Source organism: Perkinsus marinus, assembly GCF_000006405.1.
Source record: "Perkinsus marinus ATCC 50983 genomic scaffold scf_1104296932410, whole genome shotgun sequence".
NCBI lineage: Eukaryota > Perkinsozoa > Perkinsida > Perkinsidae > Perkinsus > Perkinsus marinus.
Window position 1 is genome coordinate 401,389 of NW_003215453.1, and position 24,707 is coordinate 426,095.

The 24,707-nt window shown below is 42.1% G+C and overlaps 7 protein-coding genes and 1 non-coding gene across 8 annotated transcripts in view; 4 read left to right on the top strand and 4 right to left on the bottom strand.

The window, feature by feature from the left end:
- Pmar_PMAR022325 (Sodium/potassium/calcium exchanger 5 precursor, putative) lies at positions 1-1,073 on the bottom strand (the record flags this gene model as incomplete). Its single annotated transcript, XM_002785535.1, has 1 exon — positions 1-1,073. A coding segment is annotated over one exon (1,073 nt), but the record flags the coding sequence as incomplete, so codon positions are not given.
- Positions 1,074-1,471: 398 nt separating this feature from the next.
- On the top strand, positions 1,472-2,413 carry Pmar_PMAR022326 (hypothetical protein; the record flags this gene model as incomplete). Its single annotated transcript, XM_002785536.1, has 4 exons — positions 1,472-1,559; positions 1,834-1,961; positions 2,023-2,140; positions 2,406-2,413. The coding sequence occupies 4 exons, from the start codon at positions 1,472-1,474 to the stop codon at positions 2,411-2,413; spliced, it is 342 nt and encodes a 113-aa protein (XP_002785582.1).
- A 3,794-nt stretch (positions 2,414-6,207) lies between these two features.
- On the top strand, positions 6,208-7,545 carry Pmar_PMAR022327 (conserved hypothetical protein). The gene is made up of 6 exons (XM_002785537.1): positions 6,208-6,267; positions 6,394-6,537; positions 6,585-6,645; positions 6,719-6,880; positions 7,012-7,083; positions 7,315-7,545. Exons 1-6 carry the CDS (start codon positions 6,211-6,213, stop codon positions 7,536-7,538), a joined length of 720 nt encoding a protein of 239 aa, XP_002785583.1. The 5' UTR covers positions 6,208-6,210; the 3' UTR covers positions 7,539-7,545.
- Positions 7,546-9,053: 1,508 nt separating this feature from the next.
- On the bottom strand, positions 9,054-10,538 carry Pmar_PMAR022328 (methylthioadenosine/purine nucleoside phosphorylase, putative; the record flags this gene model as incomplete). The annotated part of the gene is made up of 6 exons (XM_002785538.1): positions 9,054-9,221; positions 9,263-9,359; positions 9,529-9,638; positions 9,689-9,782; positions 9,975-10,085; positions 10,504-10,538. 6 exons carry the CDS (start codon positions 10,536-10,538, stop codon positions 9,054-9,056), a joined length of 615 nt encoding a protein of 204 aa, XP_002785584.1.
- A 1,703-nt stretch (positions 10,539-12,241) lies between these two features.
- On the bottom strand, positions 12,242-14,402 carry Pmar_PMAR022329 (hypothetical protein; the record flags this gene model as incomplete). The annotated part of the gene is made up of 5 exons (XM_002785539.1): positions 12,242-12,292; positions 13,041-13,091; positions 13,152-13,209; positions 13,663-13,757; positions 14,283-14,402. 5 exons carry the CDS (start codon positions 14,400-14,402, stop codon positions 12,242-12,244), a joined length of 375 nt encoding a protein of 124 aa, XP_002785585.1.
- Positions 14,403-16,088: 1,686 nt separating this feature from the next.
- Positions 16,089-16,161, top strand: Pmar_PMAR022330. The gene has a single exon. It is a non-coding gene; the product is annotated as a tRNA-Met (tRNA).
- Positions 16,162-16,206: 45 nt separating this feature from the next.
- Positions 16,207-17,304, top strand: Pmar_PMAR022331 (hypothetical protein; the record flags this gene model as incomplete). Its single annotated transcript, XM_002785540.1, has 5 exons — positions 16,207-16,295; positions 16,341-16,464; positions 16,556-16,652; positions 17,026-17,120; positions 17,206-17,304. 5 exons carry the CDS (start codon positions 16,207-16,209, stop codon positions 17,302-17,304), a joined length of 504 nt encoding a protein of 167 aa, XP_002785586.1.
- A 3,764-nt stretch (positions 17,305-21,068) lies between these two features.
- Positions 21,069-24,707, bottom strand: part of Pmar_PMAR022332 (WD-repeat protein, putative) — a gene marked incomplete at both ends in the record, with an annotated part of 3,885 nt that continues 246 nt past the window's right edge. The window contains 8 exons of the mRNA XM_002785541.1: positions 21,069-21,187; positions 21,526-21,683; positions 22,045-22,133; positions 22,196-22,330; positions 22,912-23,060; positions 23,109-23,241; positions 23,701-23,802; positions 24,147-24,193. Coding sequence (XP_002785587.1) covers positions 21,069-21,187; positions 21,526-21,683; positions 22,045-22,133; positions 22,196-22,330; positions 22,912-23,060; positions 23,109-23,241; positions 23,701-23,802; positions 24,147-24,193 — 932 coding nt within the window. The remainder of the gene's footprint in view (positions 21,188-21,525; positions 21,684-22,044; positions 22,134-22,195; positions 22,331-22,911; positions 23,061-23,108; positions 23,242-23,700; positions 23,803-24,146; positions 24,194-24,707) is intronic.

Genomic DNA, 24,707 nt, shown 5'->3' on the forward strand with positions numbered 1-24,707 from the left:
GTCAAAGCGTTTATCGCATCGGGGATCTCAGCACCGAGAGCAACCAGTAGTAGTCCGAAAAACCCGCTAGAGCTGGGGTTGTGCAAAAGGACAACCCATCGGTCAACGACACAGCCGATGAGGAAAGAGGCAGCGGACACCCACGTAAATGCCGCGAAGAATGTCAACGCATAGAGGTTCTCTTGAGGCTGGTAGATACGGCAATCAGGGCAACTAATATCAATGATGTGTTTCAAAGGCCATAGGACTGCATCTAGGTCTCGCTGAATATTCTGCAGCAGAGATGTACACTTTTGGGCAGATTCAGTTGAGACTTGTGTTGAGCCGGTTTCGATCAGGGGCATGGCGAGCTCCTCATCGTACTTGTCACGGAATACTGAGGTTTTCTGGTTGTTTTCTTTCCGTCTGAATTCCCGAAAACTTTGAAACTCGGCCGAACCGTCAGCGGTCTTGGAGGGCTCCATTGCAGCAGCTACACCGTTTCTGTGAGTGAGTCGCCACTGTGTGTACCAAGACTGAACTTGATCGCCGTAACAGAGCGTAGTTACATAGGCGATGTAGACGAGGATGAGAACAACACCATGTATAGTAGTAATAGCGGTTCTGAGGGCATGTATGAGTACCAAAACCGACACACCGTAGAATAACACGTCTCGCGTCAAGGGTTTTCTCTTCAACAGTAGAGGAACCATCTTATCACTGGCAATGCTACATAAGGCGGGGACCGTGAGAAAGGCCAGCAGGCCACTTCCTAGGATAGCACCAATTCCCAACGCGGCATCAGCCTCTTGGTTGCCACTCATGATGGCTTTCATAGTAGCAAGGGAGTTCACAGTGATCTCTGGTACGGCTCCACCAAATGCCATGAATGTAGCGCCACCGATCTCCTCAGGAAGGCCCCAATGATCACATAAGGTTTCCATAGAATCGCACAGGTGGTCAGCGGCCAATGCTAAAGTAGCGAAGGCGATGAGAAGGAGACCAACTTCAATGACAACCTCAACGACAGGGTTACCGATGGAGTTCAGACATAGAGACTCCCCGAAGCTTGCAAGGGTGCATGATTCACTCATGATAATCGTGGTTGTACTCATGAATTTCTAATAACCATCGATTAGAATGGCGAGCGCTAAGTTAACAGCACACTTTCGCGTACTGATTTGCATATGCGTGCACATTGCTAAAAGTCTTCCATTGAGGTCGAAGTGATTGAGATACTGTGACATGAGCATTTCTCGTTGTGATCTCCACACGAGAATACAACGAATATTGATTTGCACGTAGAGTCTTCTCATGATAGAGATAAGGAAGCGTATTCTGAATTTGACGATGGGGTGATTAATATGCAGTTTCAGAGGATCGAACTTGACACATCCGGATTGAGAAACTCTGGTGTTACTCTCTACACCAAATTTGCTCGAAATTTGAGACACAAAGAATAGCACATATAGTTCAGTTTATTGTTTTATGGATGCCTGAGAAAGGCGACTTGAATGCCGAAATTAAACTATGGAATGAACGCATAGAGAAGGAGAACAAAGTGAATGCCAAAATAAGAGGTAACCAGTGTTGGAGTAGGAATATATGTAATCGCTGTCCTCAGCTGCTGAGCTCAGGAGTTTCCTATACAGTGTTGGAGGAGGAATATACGTTCGCTTTCCTCAGCTCAGCTCAGGAGTTTCCTATACAGTGTTGGAGTAGGAATATATTTTCGCTTTCCTCAGCTGAGCTCAGGAGTTCACGTACGAATCCGGGTAAAAATGTACGAATTTTCCCAAAAATTTCCTCAGAATTTTCGTATTTTCCCCTCACACTATATTTGCTCCTCCTCAGAGGCGCCCTTCTCCCTGGCCCGTTTGCCAGATAGCATTACTGCTAAGCCCAATGAGGAGAATCTCGGCAGTCAACACCGGAGTGCTTCGATGTTCGACATTCTTGAAAATCTCAGGAAATCATCAACGGTGAGATGCGGAAACTTTTCCATTTTTTTCGAAATTTCTTTTGAATCACAAAGACTCTCAGGATCCTCGAGACAAGTTTCTACTGCCACAAACGGCATCCCAAGACTTCGGTTGGCTGCTCAGTGATTCGAGGGTGAGCCGACGAAGCAAGAAGTCTCATCCTACCACCGTTACTACGGGTAAGTGGAGGAAAATATGAAAATTCTGGGAAAAAATTTGGGAAATTCTTGTTGTTTTCTGTACATTTCTACCCGAAGTCGTATATTGGTCAGAAAATTCCTGTGTGTGTGTGGGAAAATATGCACATTTTTTAATGAAAATACGAAAATTTTACGGAAAATATGGAAGATTTGGAAATATGGAAATAATGAAAATATGGAAAATTTGAGTAAATTTTTGGAAATTTTCGTTGGTTTCTGTACGTTTTTACCCGAACTCGTACAGTTAGTTAGAAAAGCGATTATATATTCCACCAACACTACCGCGCAGCAGTGTCCGTCTTTTCACTCAGGTTTAGCAAATTGGAAAAGAAATTTCTCCCCAAGGCCGCCTCATCGCGAAGAGACACATCATAAGGGTTACGTCACTATGTTGGGCGAATTTGAAAGCTCGGCTGATGTAACATAAAATTTACCCGAAAATTTTTTCTCAAGAATTGAGTGAATGATCAGATGCAACGCGCGGTTCGCAAGAGCTCCTCTACATCTGACCTCACGATGACCAGGAAATCTAGGTTAGTGCTATGGGAAATGTTGAAGTGAATTCCTGCTTTGTGAAATTTGTGCGAAAAAATAATCGACAATTTTTTTTGGGGATAAGTTTTTATTTTTCCTCTTGGTTGGATAAATCAATCATCTCCTGTGAGTTCAGAAAGTTATATCAACTTTTGGGAAGCTGTAAGGGCGTGCGCTTTCTCTAGTAATAAGTAACTTGGAAAGCGGTATGAAGGACCACTTTCCGAACATCTGCGAGTATCTGTCTCACCTGCTGTGTTCTTTGGTGGACATTTCAGCAAATAAATATTTTCAGGTGGCGCGAAAATGCGTGAAATTCTGGCTATCAGTTTTTCATGCTATTTCGCATTCGGTATTATTAAAGTCGTTTATGAGGAAGAGCGCTCCGAAATCACTCACATTTTCATGGAATATCTTTTTGTACGCAGCCACATATAACGGGTCTTAAAGCTCGAAGACTATTTTGAGGTAGCTCTAGTTCATTTGTCACTAGCCGTAGCAATCTCGGCTTCAGTTTCCGTTCGATGAGTGAGATTCTGCTGGTCGTAGGATTTTTGGGAAAAATTTTTTATTTTTTGTTGGATGAATCAATCATCTGCTGAAAAATAGACGGAGTGGGAAAAATATAAAGCAAGTTTGAATTTGAGAATTCAGTTGTGTTAAGATCAATTATGTGATCTACCGAGAATGACAGAAAAATGTATGTTAGCGCAAAGTTTGATGATATTTTACACGAGTATTCGAATATACGTTCGGGTTTTTCGCTTTCCCTCAGCTGAGCTGAAAAAAGTTTATATATAAATTCGGTTAGGAGTGTACAGAAACCAACAAGAATTTCCCGCAAAAGTTTCCTCAGAGTTTTCATAGTGCCATCGACACATGTAGTTGAACATGTGCATATCCCTCCACACAGAGTTTGACAATTTGCGTCGGAAAAAATAAAGTTTTTGATTTCTGGGTTTCCTGCACCCTAGTGATATGAAAAACACTAGTGAAAAAATATATTGCACGACTACTGCATATCACCGCGAATAACATCGCGTTTTTCACCACTTCACTTCGTAAAACGGGTTGTGAAACTCCGCTGAGTTTAGGTCTACACCCAAGACGTTGATGTCCTTGCGTTTTCTCGGATTACCAATTGAGGCTCTTCCTGGTGACATTCAGCTCAAGAAACACGAATGGTGAGCTCAGCTGAGATGAAGTGTGCGAGGAGTGGTATGAGTTTTCCATTTTAGGAAATTTATTTGCAACAAGCTCGGGAGAGAACCTGAGCAGATAGAAAGCGAACGAATAGATTCACAGGACGGTAGGCAAATCCAGTTGATGTTATTATTACGTTTATTACCCATTATTCTCAAATTCTTCGCGAAATTTTACGTGCACTGTTCTACTCAACGACTACAGCAGAACGGGGTAGATATAACCATTCAAGTAGAAGCGATAGAGTAGCTAAGGGCCAAGGCTATGTAGCTATTTAATGATGGTTGTGTATTGGGACAGTGTATATGATCCCTATTTCTCATATTTTTATTTTCCTAATGATGAGAGATAGATGCACGATAGAGTGCTCCGAAGAGTGTAAATGATGGTGATCTTTTTTCTGTGCTGTTATTACTTCGCCGTTTCTGTTCGTCTTACCATCCGTTTATATACGAGTCGTGTTTTGTTGGTATGGCATACTACTAAGGATAGTTTGCTTACTCCGCCATATTATAGTTATTCTTGGCTTTTGAAATTCTCGAATATGAAGTGATACAGTTGTACGACCATTCGGGAGAACTCCTCGCGAACTGTTTGAAAAATATGCACATGGTGTTGACAATGGAGTTTCACCCGTTCTACGTGAAGTGGCGTCGTAAGACTCCGTGAGAAGCCCGATATTCGCGGTCAACGAATTATCCAGGAACCTATAATGTTCCCGGAGGTGAACTCATTTTGAAATTTCCACGTATGGCTAGGAACACACTCTTCGATCAGTTTCCCATGTAAATGTCATCACATTGGGAACATTTTCCTCCTTGTTATCAAATCGTGGGAAACGTTTTTTCTCAGAGCTGGATGGGTCCCTGTTCGCGGTGATATGCAGTAGTCGTGAAGTATACTTTTCACTAGTGTTTTTTATATCACGGCCGCCCGTGAAACTCCAACGACGTAAATTTTACATAGTATTAGTGATGAAATTTCAACGGTGTTATTGCTAGTCCCTTGGGATTCGTTCTTCCAATTCGTAATGTTCAGCCCAGTATTGAAATATATGCTCGCTTTCCTCAGCTGAGCTCAAGAGTTTCCAAAGCTAATCAAAGAAGTTTACATATGAATTCGGGTAGAAGTGTAGAGAAACCAAGAAGAATTCCCTAAAAATTTTCTCAGAATTTTCATATTGTCACCAACACACGTACAGTGCGTGCCAATTTGATATGCAAATGCGATAAATGAGCGTCTTCTCTTGAAATTGATGATAATCGCCCTGATACTTCGCATATACAATGTTAACATTGCTACGAACATATATTGTGGAAAACGTAATCGTTTGAAGCGGTGATAGAGAAAAAATTATCCATTATGTCAACTCGCGCTCACCTAAGTGTCCCGAATTGACCATGTGCATTTCCCCCCCCCCCCCACACTGGTTTCACTTTCAGCTTCCACCGTTCTATCAGTGGATTCCAAATCGTCACTGCTGTCGCTGAGTAGTGTCCCTGATGACATCACTGAGATATCTAAAGTTTGGCACCGACAAGCTGCCAGAGTTAATGCTATTAGAAGGCTCGTGCCTAACCAGTGCAACACTCGTTGGTCGGTCTCCTCGGCTGAGTTGGTCTGTAGTGTTTATAATAGGTACAAACCGCTGGGGAAAACCGACGTGTCGCAATACGCGAACGATTATGCTCTTTCGTTTGGGTGTGGTCCTTTTGATAAGCATCAAGTTCTGTCGAATTCCTAGTATGTCACTTCATGTTGTTGTTGATGATATACTGCGCCGTGTTGTGTTGTTGATGTAGTTCACCGATTTACGGTATGGGAAAAGAGGATGAGATCAGTGAACTGAATGTACTGCGAGCTCTCCTTATAGTGTTGACGGTTTATAAGTGTTTACACTTCCTCACTAGCCTTAGCAGTGGAGACGTTTGGTCACCCGTTGAGCTGCTGTCCGACACCACAGATCCTGTTGACATTGGCTTATAACACCAGCCAGAGCGTTACTATTCGGAGGAATAGGATGAATACAACACCAGCAACAGTAGAACAACCTCCTAATAGCCTTAGCTAGATTGAGCACACAACGGCGATAGAGTGATCAGGTTGCTCGTCAGTCTGAGGAAAGCTAGAAAATGCTCGCAGCAGTTCTATCCCGTAACACAACGTACAACTGTAAACACAACACTCTGTGAGAGAAGCCAGTCGGGATCTATTGTCAAGGAGAATCTGTTATTATGATAACATTGGAATATGTGGTCGTCCTCTCGTGTTGGTCTCCGTAACTTCTTCTCATCAGCATTTGGGGGTTATCAATGTTAGCTTCCTCTCACCGTGCATTTGCCGCTGTTGCTACCAAACGAGTTGCAGTGGTGAGATATTAGTTTTAAACGTGAATGAGTTTGTTATGTGATCTGAATTTTTAATCGCATAATAAGACTATATTTTTCGACCTAAAATCTGGTTTTAAAAATGAATCTACAGTTCAGCGCATTCAGGTTCTCTCTGGTTGTGGCCACCTCGACGGCAGTGAAATTCGCGAAGCGGTGTTCGTGCTCACCGAATTGAGTCGAGCCAACGCCAAATACCAATGCTTTGCTCCGGACATCCAGCAGATGCACGTCGTGGATCACTCAGATGGGGTAGACCTGTCGGCTCTTGAGAACTACCAGAGCCGCTGTTTTTGTAGTCGATAGATTCTGGTTCGAAACGCAACGTGTTGGTGGAAGCTTCACGCATTGGAAGGGAAGGTGAGTTCAGTATTCATGTGGGATATTCACGAACTTAGATTTTTATCGAAAGTTTTCTAGTTTTGAAAAACAGGTACTCTCCCGTTAACAGATCTCAAGGCTAACGATTATGACGCATTGATGTTCCCCGGTGGCTTCGGAGCTGCGAAGAATCTCTCGAACTTCGCCGTTAAGGGCAGTGGCATGTCAGTTCATCCCGAAGTTGAAAGGGCGATCAAAGAGTTCAACCAAGCTGGTGAGTCTGTGAGGTATATCCTAGCTGGATCGATGTGATGCGTCCAAACAGGAGACAATATCAACTTTTCTTTACTCACTACTGCGTCAAGCTGTTACGAGTGGTTGCAAGCTGTCACATTATTTACGTAGGTCATCCAATTGGCCTAGTCTGCATCGCTCCAGTACTTGCAGCTAAGGTTTTGAACGCCGAAGTCACTATGGGTGAGTCTGGTGGTGAATCAGAGTGTGGGTTGATAGAAACATGGTCAACTACATGTGTAGGTGACATTTGCGACGGAAATTCTGAGGAAATTCTCGTTGGTTTCTGTACGTTTACACCCGAATTTATATATAAACTTCTTAAATTAGTGAGGAAATTCCTAGATTCAGGTGAGGAAATCAAAGAGTTATTCTAACACTGGTGAATCAATGACTCAGTCGTGGGTTTTCCAGGTTCCGATGAGGTTAGTGAAGAGTATCCAAACGCATCTGCCGCGCAAGCTGTGAAGGAGATTGGCGGTAAGCATTTCAATACAAAGTTGAACGAGGCCCATGTCGATACGGTCAAGAAGGTTGTTACCTCTGCTGCGTATATGAACAACACAGCGCCTATTCATGAGATACACGAGTCGGTCGCTGCGATGGTGAGGGAAACTTTGAAGCTGATAGATAGTTAAGCTATTGATTTTATGAATTTTTTATTTCTGGAAGTGTTGCGTTTTCAAACTGTCACCGTAGTTTCCTGGTAACTTGCCGAACTCAAACCCTCTTCGTATGAGATCCAAGAATCCTCATTAGAAAACGTATGGCAATGGTTAAAACACCAATGGTTAAATGGAATGGATAAGAGACAGTGGGAGGTTCGATGAATGATATACCCTACCGATTTCAAGTTATTAGCCTAGAGTGAGGGGATACAGTCGACGAGTAGATATTATCATGCTATTATTAGCGGCCGCCGCTGCCACGCAGTGATGTGAAGCTATGTAACCATCATTCCTTTCTAGTATCGTGAATGACCTTCGCGTCGGGATCGCTATCCCGTACACCTTTCCGTATAGACATGAACTCGCCTCGCGTAAGTGGCTCATTCAAAGGACTGGTCTGTGAGAGTCAAAGGAAGTCAAGATCCACTATGGGCAGATAGAGAGTGAAAAACAGATTACGGTTGGAGAGATAATTCGTCGAATTTTGGTATTGATAATAACATTGGTTAAGATAACACTCTGGCTTCAGGAGGGGCAGCTATGCCATAGCAAGATGCGTTTTGGTATAAAAAATGCAGCTATGAATGAGATAGATATCTCTGGATGGGGCAACTATGCCATAGCATGGATCCTGATTCAAGATACAATCTGGTATTAAAAATGCATCTATGAATGAGATAGATAAAATGTGGCTATGAATGGGATAGATATCTTCGGATGGGGCAACTATGCCTTAGCAAGATACACCCTGGTATGATCAAAATGTGGCTATGAATGAGATAGATATCCTCGGATGGGGCAACTATGCCATAGCAAGATACACCATGGTATAATCAATATGTGGCTGTGAATGAGATAGATATCTTCGGATGGGGCAACTATGCCATATCATGATTCTTGATTCAAGATACGCTTCAGTAATGGTTGCTGCTGCATATAAGCGTTGGCGATTTCGCAACGTTGTTTTTTTGTGCACAGCTGAGTGTCTCAATAAGACTTTGCAATCGAATGCAATATCAAGGAAGACGATGCTCTACATTAGACTCGATTTTGACTGACCGATCGGATTTCCGTAATCGAGCACACAGGGTTCCATTTCAAGTGAGATCTTCTCAGGCTGAGAAGATCTCACTGAGCATCTCGCTGAGAATCTCAGCGAGATTTACAGCGTTGGGATGCTCTAGAAATTTCTCAGCCAATGAGCCCGGACTCCCTTAGATATTCACAAAGATATTGTAGATCAGCTCAGGACGATTATTTCCGACTGAACTATAGCGACACTGAGCCGAGGTGGACGATGTGCTACCTATTGTGGTGAGCAATGGCGATCCTCGCAACGTGCAAATTACGGTCACTGTATTTCTATATTCTTAGCGGAAAACGTTTTCTCGAGACAAGGACTTATCCAATGTTTGACATCCCCAGATTCCTCATCAAGCCAACTCAACCATGTAGCTGCTTAAAAAGTAATCATGAAAATCTTCGCTACAACAACAGCTCGCGTGCCTTCCTGCAAATCTGATCCAGAATTGCTCCCGTAGTATGAAAATGTTCTCTCCGATGTTTCTGATATTCGCTCATAAAGTTGCCGTTGATCCCAGAGTCGAGACCATTGCCGAGGTTGTCCACCATCGCCACGATAGCGTACGGTACCTCAGAAAAAAATCAAAAAACACACACAGGAAAAAACTCACTCCGAGCTCTCCAGCCAATGTCCATTCTGAAGCACAAGTCATGCCAACCAAATGCCCGTATCTCTGCAACATACGTACTTCCGCCCGACTCTCGAACCTGTTCATTAGGGTTGCTATGCTCGATAATTCCACACGTGTTGGTGATAACAATATGAAAATTCTGAGGAAATTTCAAGAGATTTCTATTGCTTTCTGTACACTTGTATGTAATCTTCCATAATTAGCTCCTGAGCTCAGCTGAGGAAAGCGAACACGATTTCCATTACCGAGGACCATTGGTCTGCGTGTAGACGACATCCGTTTCTGTTTCGTTCGCCTCACTGAGACTCACTATATGGGGGCCTTCTTGGAAAGGGAAAAGCGTTCCGGCGATTTTCTATAAATGACGAAAAAATGCGCTCCTCAAGTGATACAGAAACTTCTCACTTTGCGCCACACATGATCATCGTGGTCGCAAGGAGTGTAGTGAATGCGGCCTTTTTCACCCGAAAAAGGACCAACATCAGGATTACCCCAAAACCTGAGCCCACACGTGGAGAGAAATAATAAATAATCGAGTTTCACCCGAAAAACGCGATTTTCGCGATACGAAGTGGAGTGAAAACACTTCGCGAATTACATCGGAAAATCACCTCATTTCACGTGAAACACATCACGCGTTTTACACGTTATTCACTACTCAAATGAAACTCCAATTATATATAATATTTACGTCATAGTTCCGCGTTGGGGTGCAAAATCGATGAAGTCCGTTGGTACAGCAATATCCCCTATCTTGAACAGATCTGGCCTGATACTTCCGACTGATGCCAACGCGATGATCCTGCGAAAAAAAACACTCTTACACACTCCACAAAAAGAAGCTCGCAAATTCCCCTTTTGAAAAAGACTCAAATTCTATAGAAAATTATATAAAATTTTCCATTGATTTTTTTCATCAGCTTTTCACAGAGAGCTGTGTGCGGTATGAAATCATCAGCATTTGCCACTGGCTAGGCCACTTGATTTTCATTTTGATAACTAATTCGAAATACAATTATAAAACGTAACAGTGGCGTCTCACCCGTGATATGAACAACACTAGTGAATACTTTATTCCACATTTCACTTTGCGAAATGCCTAAAACAGGTAATGTTTTTCACGTGAAATGGCGCGATTTGCCAAGTATTTTCAATTCACTTCACATACGCCACTTCACGTAAAACTTAACAGTACGACTTCAACTTCCTAAGGAGCTTACTTGTCACAGAGGAGCTCATGAGCTATTGCCCACATTATAGCTCTGTAGGGAATTTCATGAGGAGGACTATACCCCTCGCTGCTGCTGTGATGACGTGCTACGAAATATATGCAGAAATCATCTGAAAAAAATTGCAGAAAATTTGATCAAATTTTTCCTTACTTTCAATGTGAAGTGGCAAAATGTTGGTAACAATTCCATAAGGAGTCTCCACTGAAATTTTATCGCCTTCCGCGTGAGGCAGGTTCACACCGCTTCCTCCCAACACTCCTAATCTGACTTGGCCTTCAGGTTTTGGCGGGAGCATTCCGGATAAACTTATTTTTCGTGATAACAACAACTGCTCATAAATTTGAGGAGTATATCTTCATTTTCCTCAGCTGAGCTCAGGACTTTACATACGAATTCGGGTAGAGGTGTAATACAGAAACCAACGACAATTTCCCATAATTTTCCCATAATTTTTCCATAATTTTTCCAGAATTTTTCCAGAATTTTTATATTGCCGCCAACACATAGTTGACTCTGATCCTCCCGAGATTTTTTAACTTCAACACTAAACAGACTCATAAAAAGGAAGCCTTTTCAAATTCGTCTCTCCATAGGCTCCGCCGAATCTACCTTTGATACGATGAAAAAAAATACATGAAAATTGAGACCACTACTGAAGTGGTCGCTGTTGTTGCACCTGAGAGTACACTCACTATCGAATAGCAGTGTGAGGGGGAATATACACATGGACAACTACATGTGTTGGTGACAATATGAAAATTCTGAGAGGAAATTCTTATTAATTTCTTCACACTTCTACTCGAATTCATGCGTTAACTTTTTAGCTCAGCTGAGGAGACCAACACTCCCAACCGAAAGGTCCCCGGTTCGATCCCTCCATACCGCAACTGGGAATGTCTGATTTTGGTTTGTCGGTGGCACCACAATAACCGCTCCGCTTTGCATGCGGTTGAACCTAGTCGAAGAACATTCACAAGAATTTTCACATTCACCATGGAAAAAATATTCCAACCTTACTATAATCAAACCCTCATCAGTAATAACACATATGGAAACGCCAGCCCTTTCCGCGACAGGTACCATACGTATCGCGAATCGATCAGCCAGATTAGAAAGACCCGCACCAGCGACTCCACCACCGCACTATGAAGATTCCCTCCAACGCATTATGAAGATTCCCTCCAACGCACTATGAAGAGATTCTCTCCAACGCACTATAAAGATTTACTCCTCCAACGCACTATAAAGATTTCTCTATCCAACGCACTATGACGATTTCTCTCTCCAACGCACTATAAAGATTTCTCTCTCCAACGCACTATGAAGATTCCCTCCAACGCACTATAAAGATTTCTCTCTCCAACGCACTATAAAGATTTCTCTCTCCAACGCACTATAAAGATTTCTCTCTCCAACGCACTATGAAGATTCCCCCCTTCACGACCACCGCACTATAAAGATTCCCCCCTACACCACCACCACCGCACTATGACGATTTCTCTCTCCAACGCACTATGAAGATTCCCTCCTCCAACGCACTATGAAGATTTCCCTCTCCACCAGCCCACGTACTCCCCCGCCACTTACAGCTTGAATCCATAAATAAAAGATGCACATTTGAGTAGGAAAGCCGGCAAGGCCAAACCTGTGATAAACCAACATGTCAACTCCTCAAATCGATCATCGGGGCGCGCGCTTTTTGTCCTAGGCGAAGACTGATGTAATGTTACTCAACAACTTCCACCAACTGGCATTTTGTTCGAGACCCGACGATAAACTAACTACCATTCATTCATCAACTCCAACACAATTTTTTCCGTAAATTTTCCAAATAACAACGCGGGAAGACTTCATTTCAGCGGAAAAATTGTATTTTTTCTGAGGGAAATTCGGGAATTTTCCCCTCAACTGAGTAGTGTTTTAGACTGCCACTTCAACAAGGCTTAGATATAATGATTGACAATCATATCCTGAAGATTCACCCGTGATATGAATAAACACTAGTGGAAAAAATATATTTCACGACTACCACATAGCGCGAATACCAGGAGTATTACTCCACTTCACGTGAAACGCGCGAAACTCCACTGAAGTGAAACGGTAATATTCGTCACCATAATTTTCCCAACGCACACGCACATACAGTGTTAAAATATCTGTTCGCTTTCCTCAGCTGCTGAGCTCCGGAGATTCGTCGCCATACACATAATTTTATTTACACATTCTTTTTCAAACTATCAAGGATCCCCCAAAATTTCCTCCCAGAATATTCATACTATCACCAACACATGTAGTTGACCATATGCATATTCCCCCCCAACACCTACATATAATTCCACTTATAAACCAGCCTGAAATCTCGACCAAATGCTTAGCATCGTTATACTGCGCGTCATCCCAATCTTTAGTCACCTCTTCACATTGGAAGGGTCCTCCCGCTGCAGAAGGAGGTCCCCGGTTCGATCCCGGCACCCGACATTTTTATTACATTTTTTCGTCTCGCCATGTGGTCCACAATATTCTACCACAACTTTCAGGAATGCCACCAAACCAACACCCGACATAATTTGAAATACCTAAAATGAGGAAAAAAATCAGAAAAAAAATTCTGGAAAAAAATTTTCCGATTTTCCTACCGCCCAGATCGCACCACACAAACCGCATGCACAGAACATGCCGATGAGACTGCGGTCACTGACATAAAAAAACAAAGTTTTGAAGAAACAAATTTTCGCGCTCTCCTCAGCTGAGCTCAAAAGTTTATATACGAATTCGGGTTCGAAAATTTTCCCAAATTTTCATATCGTCACCAACACATGTAGTTGACCATGTGCATATTTTCTCACACTGGTGAGATTTGATTATTCCATTGCGTTGGGGGAAAATTTTCCAAACGTAACAGAATTGCGTAAATTTTCCCAGAAAATTCGTAACACAATTCTGTAAATTTTTTAATGTGAGATCAAATCTAATAAGTTTTCATCACCAAAAAAATTCAAAAACACATTCTTCAAGAATGGTCAAGTTTCTTCCAAGTAAAACCTGACAAAAATTCAGCAAAAAAAACACAAATTTCCGCATAGAATAACGAAATTCGTGGAAATTTCACCCAAAAATCTTCGCTTTTTTCATCGCAATTCTTCTCACTTGTTTTTAGCCCCATAATATCCGCACGCAGGCACAAGCAGACCAATAACCACCGAAAAGAAGGTCCCGGAGGAAACGTAGTGAAATAATACATCCTGAAAAAAGTGGAAAAAATTTATGACAAATTGGAAATTAGGGCGGATCGAAAACACCTGAATTATTTTCCCAAAACAACCTTACGCGCGAACCGTAAATCGAAAAAATGAAAATTTTGCGAATGAGAATTCGCGCGAAATTTTCGAGAATTTTCAATCTCACTTCACAGAGGAAGATATAATACTTAGCCGTTTGAAAAACATACGTATTTTATTTCCGAATTTTCGTGAGCGAAAATTTTCTCTAAAATTGATGACAACATAACTTCACATAACAGCACGCTAACCAACTCGTGAAAAAATATTTTTTTCTCATATACCACCTCTAGGTCGAAAATTTACATACAAAATTTTCTGGAAAAATGGAAAAATTTGAAGGGAAAAATTTTTTCTCCAAATGATTACGCTGAGAATAGTCGTGATGATGACCACTACCGCTGTTGCGATACTTAAGCTGATAACCTGATACATGGAAAGATTCAAATCGTGCCCCGCAGCAAAGATACAAAATAGGTCCGGTTTTACCTTCCTCACGAGCATCGCTATCTCAGGACCTCCAACGTTGAGTCCATACACTAGGATGGAGTTCCGGGGGTATCCCTCCTCAGCGTTGGCAGGCTGCAGAGGCGCGTTGTAATTTTCCATCAAAAAAGTTGAAAATACCGGAAAAAAATTTCCCAAATCTTGTAGCTCTCGATTTGGTATAAAACGGATACAGTAGGCTTGACAACCTCCTTAGTAAAATTAAAAGTGAAATTATCATTTTCCCATACATTGGAGTTTCACCCGTGATATAGATTGTGAATATTTCACGCACGATTATGTTGAGCTAAAAAAGAAGTATTAACTAGTGGAGAACACATCACAGATTTCAAAGTAAAATTATCATTTTCTCAAATTTAATTGATTTCCTTTTTATATAAGTTCACCCGTGACATGAAAACACATTTCACATCGCGAGAAAACGCGTGAAACCATTCACAGTTTATAACGCCTATCTACTCAAAGACGACTGCCTTCTTCCTCCTTGGTCGCAGCGTCGTCGGCTCTCCGTGTAAAGGGGTGTGCATCCATTCCTATTTCAATAGCCCTTGAGGTTGGCTTCGATACTGACTGCACGCATGCACATCTGCACGCATGCGTCCATCCGGTTCGAAATAATCACGCAAATCACATAAATGCAATTCGCGGTTAACTATAAAGTAAGTAAGGAAGAAATTCTGAGGCGCCTCAAATCATTGGTGCCAGACTGGCACTGCCAGATCCCGAGCTCTGTTGGTTCTGGTGGTCGATAGATCCGAAACGGCTGGTCGACTGATGGTGATGTCAGATATTTGGTTTGGTTTTATCGATCTTTGGGACTCCTGTGGCGTGGTATATAATCAACTAAGATAGAACATAGTGTGTACGCATGTGTCTGTGATGAGCCCTAGCCATCTGGCTCAAGTTCGTTTAGTCCTAATTTCCACTCCCCTCGTATCGCGTTCCTCAGTGCTGGGAAGTATTCTATATCTAAAATAGGAGCCTCTCACCGCCGTCAAGCTCGCCGCGCCTTCTTTCGAGCATTCCACAATGGGCGAGCAAATATCTTCGTGCGCTGCCATTTTTCCCAAACGTTTTCGAGACAACTTCACGAGATTTAATTCTCTCATGTAGCATAGGAATATACGCACATGTCCAACTACATGTGTTGGTGACAATATGGAAATTCTGAGAGGAAGTTCTTTCCATAAACTTACCAGCTCAGTTGAGGAAAGCAAACATGTATTCCCAAATTGCTCTCATCTCAAGAATGCTATTCCCATTCAGTGTGCCAAAACAAGCAGTTGATGATAATATGGAAATTTCGGATATTCTACCCGAATTTCTATAATAGATGAGGAAACAACTCCTGAGCTCAGTTGAGGAAAGCGATCATATTCTCCTACACTGTACTCATTGAGCATTCCCTATTCGTTAGTCGTATTAGAAGACTTCTCGCTCGACACAACCGTAGGGGAAAAATCAAATCTCAATCTCACTAAATTGGAAATCACTAAATCTGCGACGATGAAGAATATGAGGATTATTTTGATTGTTGACGATATGTAGGGTTGAATGATAACTCCGCTCAGTTCTAGGTTGGCAGATATGATAGCATGGTGTCAGTGATCATATCGTTAGAAACTGTGACAACGTAGAGGAACTCCTGACGGGGCCCTGCTACTCGCCATGGGTTCGCCGGCTAGGTTGAGTGAATTCGCTGGATGCTCCCCGCCACGTATATATAATTTCAATCAATAGCAGTCCACTACTACTTGATATCAACAATTATCATTTCAACTTCTCATCAGCAGCTTGGCGCAGTGGATAGCGTGTTGGGCTCATAACCCAAAGGTCCCTTGATCGAAACAAGGAGCTGCTATTTTTTCCACTTTTATACTATCGCAGTTCGCATCTCACACCTACTATGTCCATCACTCAGTTCAGTGATGATGCTTACAATAAATACCCCGACAACACAAACAACGACCATCCCGGAACTCTCATAGGAAACTGGTCCCCACTTATACGGTCAATCATCTCTCCACAATTTTCACACAGGTTCGAGGAAACCCAAATTCGGCAAGCGACTGGGGAAGGGCGAACGGTGCCGCAAAGACATCTCAAGAGGCGAGGGCTTCTCGATGGTGATGGTCCCGAGGTTTGGCCCACTCCAGTGGAAAAAGTGAGCTCTCTTAAATTCGTTGCTACAATTGGAAAACATTGTTGCTCAAATCATAAGTGTAACTGTTCTGTGCATTTACTCCTCTCCTCAGGACAACACGTTCGAGCGTGTACACGGCAAGCGACTGAGTTCTGCCAAGTTCGACACATGTGCGGGTGATGTTGGCAATTACAAATGCCCTATTACAGGTAACTTCGCCAGACGTTTTATCAAGAGTTGTCACATGTGTTGGTGAAAATATGAAAATTCTATGAGGAATTCTCATTGGTCCATGTACACTTCTACCCCAAGTCGCGTGTGAGCTCAGCTGAGGAAAGCGAATATGTATTCCAATACTGTTCCCGAGTTTCGCACTGTTGCTGTGCGAATAAGCAACAAAATAATAAGCTCGTTACAATGGTGACATCCCTTCATCATTCACTCCATCTGAACTTGACCATTCGCGAGAATAAATCGTCGTAGCGATTCACTTCATAATATGAAGAGGATAACGCCACCCTATGCGTGGCATTTTATGTATTTTTCTCTGAAGTTTGTCTTAGTAGAGAGTATACTCTACAGGTAGAAATTTGATGGCGAATGACGCTGAATGTCTTGGCGTCCGAGTGCGTTGTGATGCTGACTTTGCCAAGATGAGATTAATCGCCGAGGAACAAGTAAGCAACTGCGCGCGTAGACATCGATGAAGTTGTCCTCATAATAACATCTAGTATGAGCACGGGGGGGAGTATTTCTTTTAAGGTTAATTCTGCTGATTGTCGCGAATCGGGCCAAACAAAGATGCGCTATTTCGACACCGAAAATGCGGCGAATTACGTCGGCGATCAACCCGAGAAGTGAGGGGAAAATAATGGGCATCTCGTATCTAAACCACGTATGAAAAACTAAAGTAGTGGTAAATATATCACAAATATTATTATAGTCCTTTCGAATGACAAACGCATCGACGCCCCCAGTCTCAGTGTAGAAAATACACGACAATGCGCTCATTCGTTTCGCACATCGTGTGCGAATTCAACAGCTATCATCTCAGTGCTGGATCGGAGAACCAACAGGGCGTGCTCACGGTCTCTCCAGCGTCGTTGGCGCTCGATAGAAGTGCCGATGTGCATTATTCCGCTTCTGAACTGATAAGCCAGTGAGAAAAACACAAGGCGAAGAATTTTCCATTGTGAAACGAATCCTTTAGGCATACGCAACCACCGCAGTCGCATCAAGACACTACACGTAAGAAGCGTATTCTTGAACGAGTACTCGATTGTAACTTTTTAGGAAATAGAGTTGATTCGAAACGTGCCTTCGGAAGAACAAACAAGTAAGGGGATGAATTTATGAGAAATCTCAAATATTAGTTTCTCAAGATTCACGCGACCGAATCACGAAGAGCTCCGGAAGGGCCAACTCTGGCGCGACGAAGTAAGTCCAGTATTCAGAATATATGTTTGCTCTCCTCAGCTGAGCTCAATAATTTCCTCACGAATTACGGTAGAAGTCTCTCAATATCTTCATTTTTCCAACACACATTTCTTCCACACTCACTCAGTTAGTCGTAAGCGACCGATGCACTGTAGGTTTGCAACCGACCAGGAAAGACCCTTGGCATGTCGGAGACTGTAAATTCCCTTATCCAGGCTAAGATGCTCGATCGAGGTCAGTTGGGACCTGCGATATATTCACACAATTGTTGTCCCCTTTATAAGCAACTACATCCAGAAGCACCCGCGGATCGATATGAATATTCGGTTTTCGGAGTCTAATACGAGTCCACTTCTTGTTGGTCATCATACACTATAAATCCCTTGTGAAATATGCATTATATTAGTCGAGAATTAGGAATATACGTTTGGTTTCCTCAACTGAGCTCGGGAGTTTCCTCACTAATTATGGGAGTTTATATAAAAATTCGGGTAGAAAAATAACAATGATGATTCCCCTGAGTTCCTCAGAATTTTCATATTGTCACCAACACATGTAGTTGACTGAGTGCATATTTTTCCACACTAATAAAATTGGTCTGGTTTGGATTTCGTGTTATGAGAAAAAGTGAAAATTGATATTCGTGTTGGGCGGAATTCTGGATCTTCATCGAGTTTAGTCGAAATTCTGTAGTGAATTTGAAATTACTTTACCGAACATATCTCAATACGGAGTTTGTCACTCCAGTTCATAGCAGCAACACATTTTGACGAGCAGATAATATTGCCGTACCATCCCTGGTTGAACTGAAGGGAAAACTTAGGGAGTATCTCTCTGAACGAGACGGTCCATGTGCCCTCGTGTTGCTCCGATCAAAGCTCGATGACATATCCAAATCAGCAGGACGTAAACACGTCATCATCAGGGAGGTGAGCAAAATGTTGTGGCTCAATTTTGACGAGCCGTTGACACATTCGGAAGAGCGATGAAATTCATTTTCCATTTGAGGAAGCACATGGAGTTATTCTTATTCGCATATATATACCACATATAATTTGAGTTTTATGAAAAACACTATTGAAAAACATATTTCACGACTACTGCATATCACCGCGAATATCGCGTTTTTCACCAAGTTTTACGCCACTTCACGTAAAACGGGTGAAACGCCATCATATTGCAGTTCGACATGTTTTACGTGAAGTAGCGTTATACTCTTTGTGAAAAACGCGATATTCACGATTTGAAGTGAATTGGAAATACTCAGGGAATTACATCAGACAAGTCACCCCATATCACGTGTTAATCGCTGCTCACATGCGTTTTTTTTTCGAAGTGGAATGTGAAATATGTCCTTCACTAGTGTTTTCATATCACGGGTGAAACTCCATCATATAATGTGAATAATGCAGGTGCTCGACTCCCTTCCTGAAAAGGCTCGTGAATTGGAGGGAATTGAAGACTACCTCAAACTTCTATGTCGCACAAAACCAGACATGCTTTACCCCGAACAAGTTGGATTCGAAATTTTTCATAACTTCACGACGTTTTTCACTTCAGCTCATCGAAAGACTTCGTTCGGATCTGCCTGGTGACAAACTCCTCGCGTTTTATAACGCTTTAGAGTCTAATAATATCGTCGATCGCGAGTCAGGAATTGTTGATGGTAAATTAGGCAGTAGTTGCGGCGTTAACTCAACATAGTGACAGTTACGAAGCTCATAGCTATCGCACCGAATGAGACAATTCATACGCATTTGAATGGCATGGGAAAAGCCAACTGGAGAGATATTGAGATACTGGTGACCAGTGTTGGAGGAATATATGTTTGCTTTCCTCAGTTGAGCTCAGGAGTTTCCTCACTAATTATTGAAGTTTGCATACGAATTCGGGATAGAAGTGTAGAAAAACCAATGATAATTCTCCAAAATTTCATATCAGAATTCTCATATTATCACCGACATATGTGGTTGACCATGTGCATATTTTCCCAATCTAGAAATCCGATTTTATGATTTTTTGAGGAGTGTTATCATCAATCGAAGTGAATAGACTTCTACACAGTGTTAATTTATATGGTTTGAGGTAGAAGTATACGAAAAACAACAAGAATTTCTCAAAATTTCCTTCGAGATTTCTACACACGTAGTTGACCATTTGCATTTTTTTCATTGCTCCTAGATTATCTAGGAGCACATATCTAGACTAGATATGTGTGTAGATGAGGGAGCAGTATTCAAAAATTTTCTATTTTTAATTGTATTTTTCTTACGAGCATACCACTACTAGATGTACTCATGTGCAGGTCCGAGATATGTGCGGTTGTGGAGACTTTTCTCTACTGGATCGTTGGCATGATATGATTACCTCATGAGATGACTTTTGAAGATGTGTAAAATTCATCTGAATTGAGTTAGTCTGTACCACTGAGTTGATTAGCCGTACGAGTGAACCAATACGATGAGTTGGTACTTCTCCTCACGAGAGTGGAGACACGATTCACACAATTCGATATTTTTCCTCACATTCCTCTGCCCCAGGCGAAATTGGGAAACAGTCCACACCGTTAGGATTGCTACCGTTCCTCGTTGCCGATAAAGTAATGCTAATCAAGATTCCTACACGCCGTTGGAATCGGTGCGGGAAAATATGCACATATGTCGGTGATGTCGCTGATGAAATTTTGAAGAATTATTATTGGTTTTTGTACACTTCTCCCCGAATTCGTATGCAAACTCCTATAATTAGTGAGGAAACTCCTGAGCTCTGCTGAGGAAACCAACATATATTCCCATACAGAAGAGCTACGTTATGTTGGAGTTGTTACTCAAACGACAATCGAGTTTTCTTGCAGATATTAAGTTGGAATAACAACTGTCCGTTGGGTTTCTATCCGCGAAATTGAAAACACATCATGTCCGCTTCTCGAGTTTGTCACAACGATGCTGTCAGTGGCACCAAGTATCCCCTCATTTTAACATTCTTTCCCAAAACTTTCTCATACGGCAAAGAAAGTACTTTCCAGCTACTATAAAGTCTCTCATATTAAGGGAAGGATTAATTCATTTCTGAATGACGATTTTACCCCCTTTTTTCAACTTCTTTTTTCTTTCCTTTTTCGTTACTGTGAACAACTCGACACAAGAAAGTTATTAAGAAAATTATATCAGCAATTACAGACCACAATACTATGTTGTCGGGGCTGGGGTTGGAGGCTCCTCTACAGCTTCAACCTCGCTCTCTCCTACCAGTCGGTGTCGCTCGGATGCTGCATCGAATCGCCCTGTGTCTATGCGAGTCATTTCACCTGGCAAAATGCGGTGAATATTACATGAAAAATGCAGAGATAATTCAACACGGTTAAATTCAACTACCCATTTCTCGCCAACATATGCGTGATATAAGAAAACACTTCCAGAAAAGTGTAAATTCATTCGAGAGAAAGGAAAAAGAAAACCATATGCACACACATTTGAGTTTCACGACCCGGTTCACGTGAAGTGAGGTAATACTCTGTGAGAAACGCAATATTCGCGGTGATATGCAGCAGTCGTGAATTGTGTTTTTCACTAGTGTTTTTCATATCACTAGGGTAAAACCCTATAGGGACAACGCATGAAATGTAGCAGAATAGGATACACATACCTCCGAAAACAGGATCGAACTTCGCCTTGTAGTAGCTTCCATCAGCACACATAACAGCAACAGTGTTAGTAGTGCTACCGAAGCATGCGATGCAGCGATAGTCGGGCACGCGGAACCGTGCAAAACTCCACTCTGAACCAAAGTAGCCACCAAAGAATCTACAAATACGAGAATAATACCATAATTTCACCGAATTCCAAGTCAGTTGGCATAATATTAATTTCATAAGGTAATATTAGTGTTAAGAACAAATAATGGAGTTTCACCCGATGTGAAATGTGGAATATGTTTTTCACTAGTGTTTTTCATATCACGGGTGAAACTCCTGTAAATGAAATCCCAACACTCATACACACGTCGCATAATCGTTTCAAAGGCGAACGAGTGTTGGCAGATGCCGATTGAGGAACTCACGCTACAAGCCAAATGTTAGAATAAAACCAATAAACTTCGGAAATCGTGGGTGAAGAATTCCGAAAACGTGTATTTTCCCCTCCGGAGTTAATCACATGGACCTACCTGAATTTGCTCCGAGCGTTCCCACCGCCCCCTCGAGACTCTCGCCCACCTCCAGAAGGCACTCGAACAGCAAACACATGTACCGTCCCCTGAATGCGACGTTTTTACACGAGTAAAAACGTTCCCATCCATAACGATTATCCGCACCTACCTTATCACTAGAGACCACAATCCAGCGTCCGCTCGAATGGAAAACGATAGAGCATATGTCAGCCCGATCAACCCCACGCCTGAGCTCCTGGAGGAGGTACCCTGTCGTCGTATCGTGAATTCTTATCAATGTCCCCTAAAACCACCACTACAGCCATACCACTCTTTCTACACTTCATGTCGCAAGTCAATTTTTCCTGATTTTCTTCCAGAAAAGTTTTCACAATAGCCCATCAAGACCTCGATAAGCAACAAAAAAACTGTTGTTAGTTCCGACACATGAGCCAACTGCAAAACAGCCTGGAGTTCCCTTCCTACTATATACAAAACTATACACATGTACAGCTACGCTTATCAATGACACTGTGGAAATATATTGAGTTCGTGCGTAGTTTTGGGAATTCCTCCCCTCAGCTAAAAAATCCAATATCAAACTCGAGTTGCTCAAACAATGCATCTCAATGGAGTTCCATCCGTTTTACGTGAAGTGGCGTGAAAAACCCGATATTCGCGATATGAAGTGAATTGAAAACACTTCGAAAATTACACCCGGAAAGTTATGATAACAAACTATACACCGTTCAGTCTAGGGATCTTCCAAAAAATACGGATTTCCGTATTTCGATTTTTTCCACTCGAAAAACGACGTGCCTGGGACGAGTTCAACTTGCTTCTGTCTATGTAAATCTCGCTCGCCACAAAAATATGAACACCAACCTTGTCACTAGAAGTTGCCAATATGTTTCCGCTCGCATCCAATGCAAGCTGGCTGATCTGCGAGTCGTGAGCTAAAATCACCGAGGAAATACTCGGCCCTCGAGACTCCGCCGTAAAGGGCGTATCATAGACACTTATACGAACCCGACCTATTAAACGAAAGATGCTATCTTGTGCATGCGTGCAAACCACCTTACCTTTCTGCTGGTCAGCAACTGTGGCTAGCACAGCGCGGTTCTCACTTTGATTCAGCGCTATGATTCCTCGAGGGTTATGCGCAGTAGTAATGCTATCGATAAGGGTGAGGTCCGAAAATCGATACACGTACACCTACACCAAATAAAAACACAATTATATCCCCATTAAAAATGCAGTGGAGTTTCACAACCCGTTTTACGTGAAGTAGCGTAAAACTCGGTGAAAAACGCGATTTTCGCGCTACACAGTAGTCCTGAAATATGTTTTTCATATCGCGGGTGAAACTCCAGTGTTGAAATATATTCTCGTTTTCCTCAGCTACAAATTTACGCACGAATTCGGGTAGAAATGTATAGAAACCAATGAGAATTCCTCAAAATTTTCTCACAATTTCCATATTGTCACCAACTCACATGTAGTTGACCATATGCATATAAAAATGGCTATACGAAATTCCGATGTTTTGAAAAATTTCCACACACTGAATGATTTCTATTCTGATTTGTGGTATGACAAAATTGAAAAATAGTAAAAATATCATTTTGATAATTTCACACATGTAAAATTCACTCCACTACACCTGTGACCAACCTTAGAATCAATCGCAACGACAATCATATCTCGCCGCATCCTAACGGCCTTTACAGTCGTTCGAAATGACAACTCCGCGAGGGGACGGGGATAACGATCATCCTAAACACAAAGGAGGCGATTTGGTGACACAAGAATTTCGTGTCACCCAGTGAAAAACATATATCACATTTCACTTGACCTCTGAATGTCGCGTAAAACATGTGATATGTAAAACGCATAGTTGCATATTCATTGGAGTTTCACCACCCTAGTGATATGAAAAACATATTCCACGACTACTGCATATCACCGCGAATAATATCGCGTTTTTCACAGAGTTTTACGCCCCCACTTCACGTAAAACGCGTTGTGAAACTCCATTATAAACTAACACCCACACGAGAGAGAATTTTTGCAGTGAAATTCAACAACAAAGATACGAATGAGGTCCCCCTACGACCTACCCACAAGATCACTTTATGTGGGGCAAATCTAGGATTCCTACCGCCACCTGAAAACAAAACAAACTAATTGTATCTATTCGCACTTGCTGAAAAACTCATCATAAAATACTACTGCTGCAACACAATGGAGTTTCACCCGTTTCACATGAAGTAACGTAATACTCCATGTGAAAAACGCGGTGATATTCGCGATGTGAAGTGAATTGAAAACACTTCGCGAATAGACCGGAAATATCACCGCATTTCAAGGGAAAAAGTCGCAGGACTTGACGAGTTTTACGCTTTCTTCGCTGCTTACATGTGTTTTTCGCAAGTGAAATATGAAATATGTTTTCCACTAGGGTGTTTTATATCACTAGGGTGAAACTCCATTTTTATCCGAATTCGTGTGTAAACTTCTATTATCAAAAGCCTCTGAGCTCAGCTGAGGAAATCCAACACAATTTCCGACCCCATACCAAAACTCAACCACAAGTACCAGAATATTGCTACGATGAACTGCGCCAAATTTTACGGAAATTTTCGTTGATTTCTGTACATTTTTACTCTATTTCTAGTGGA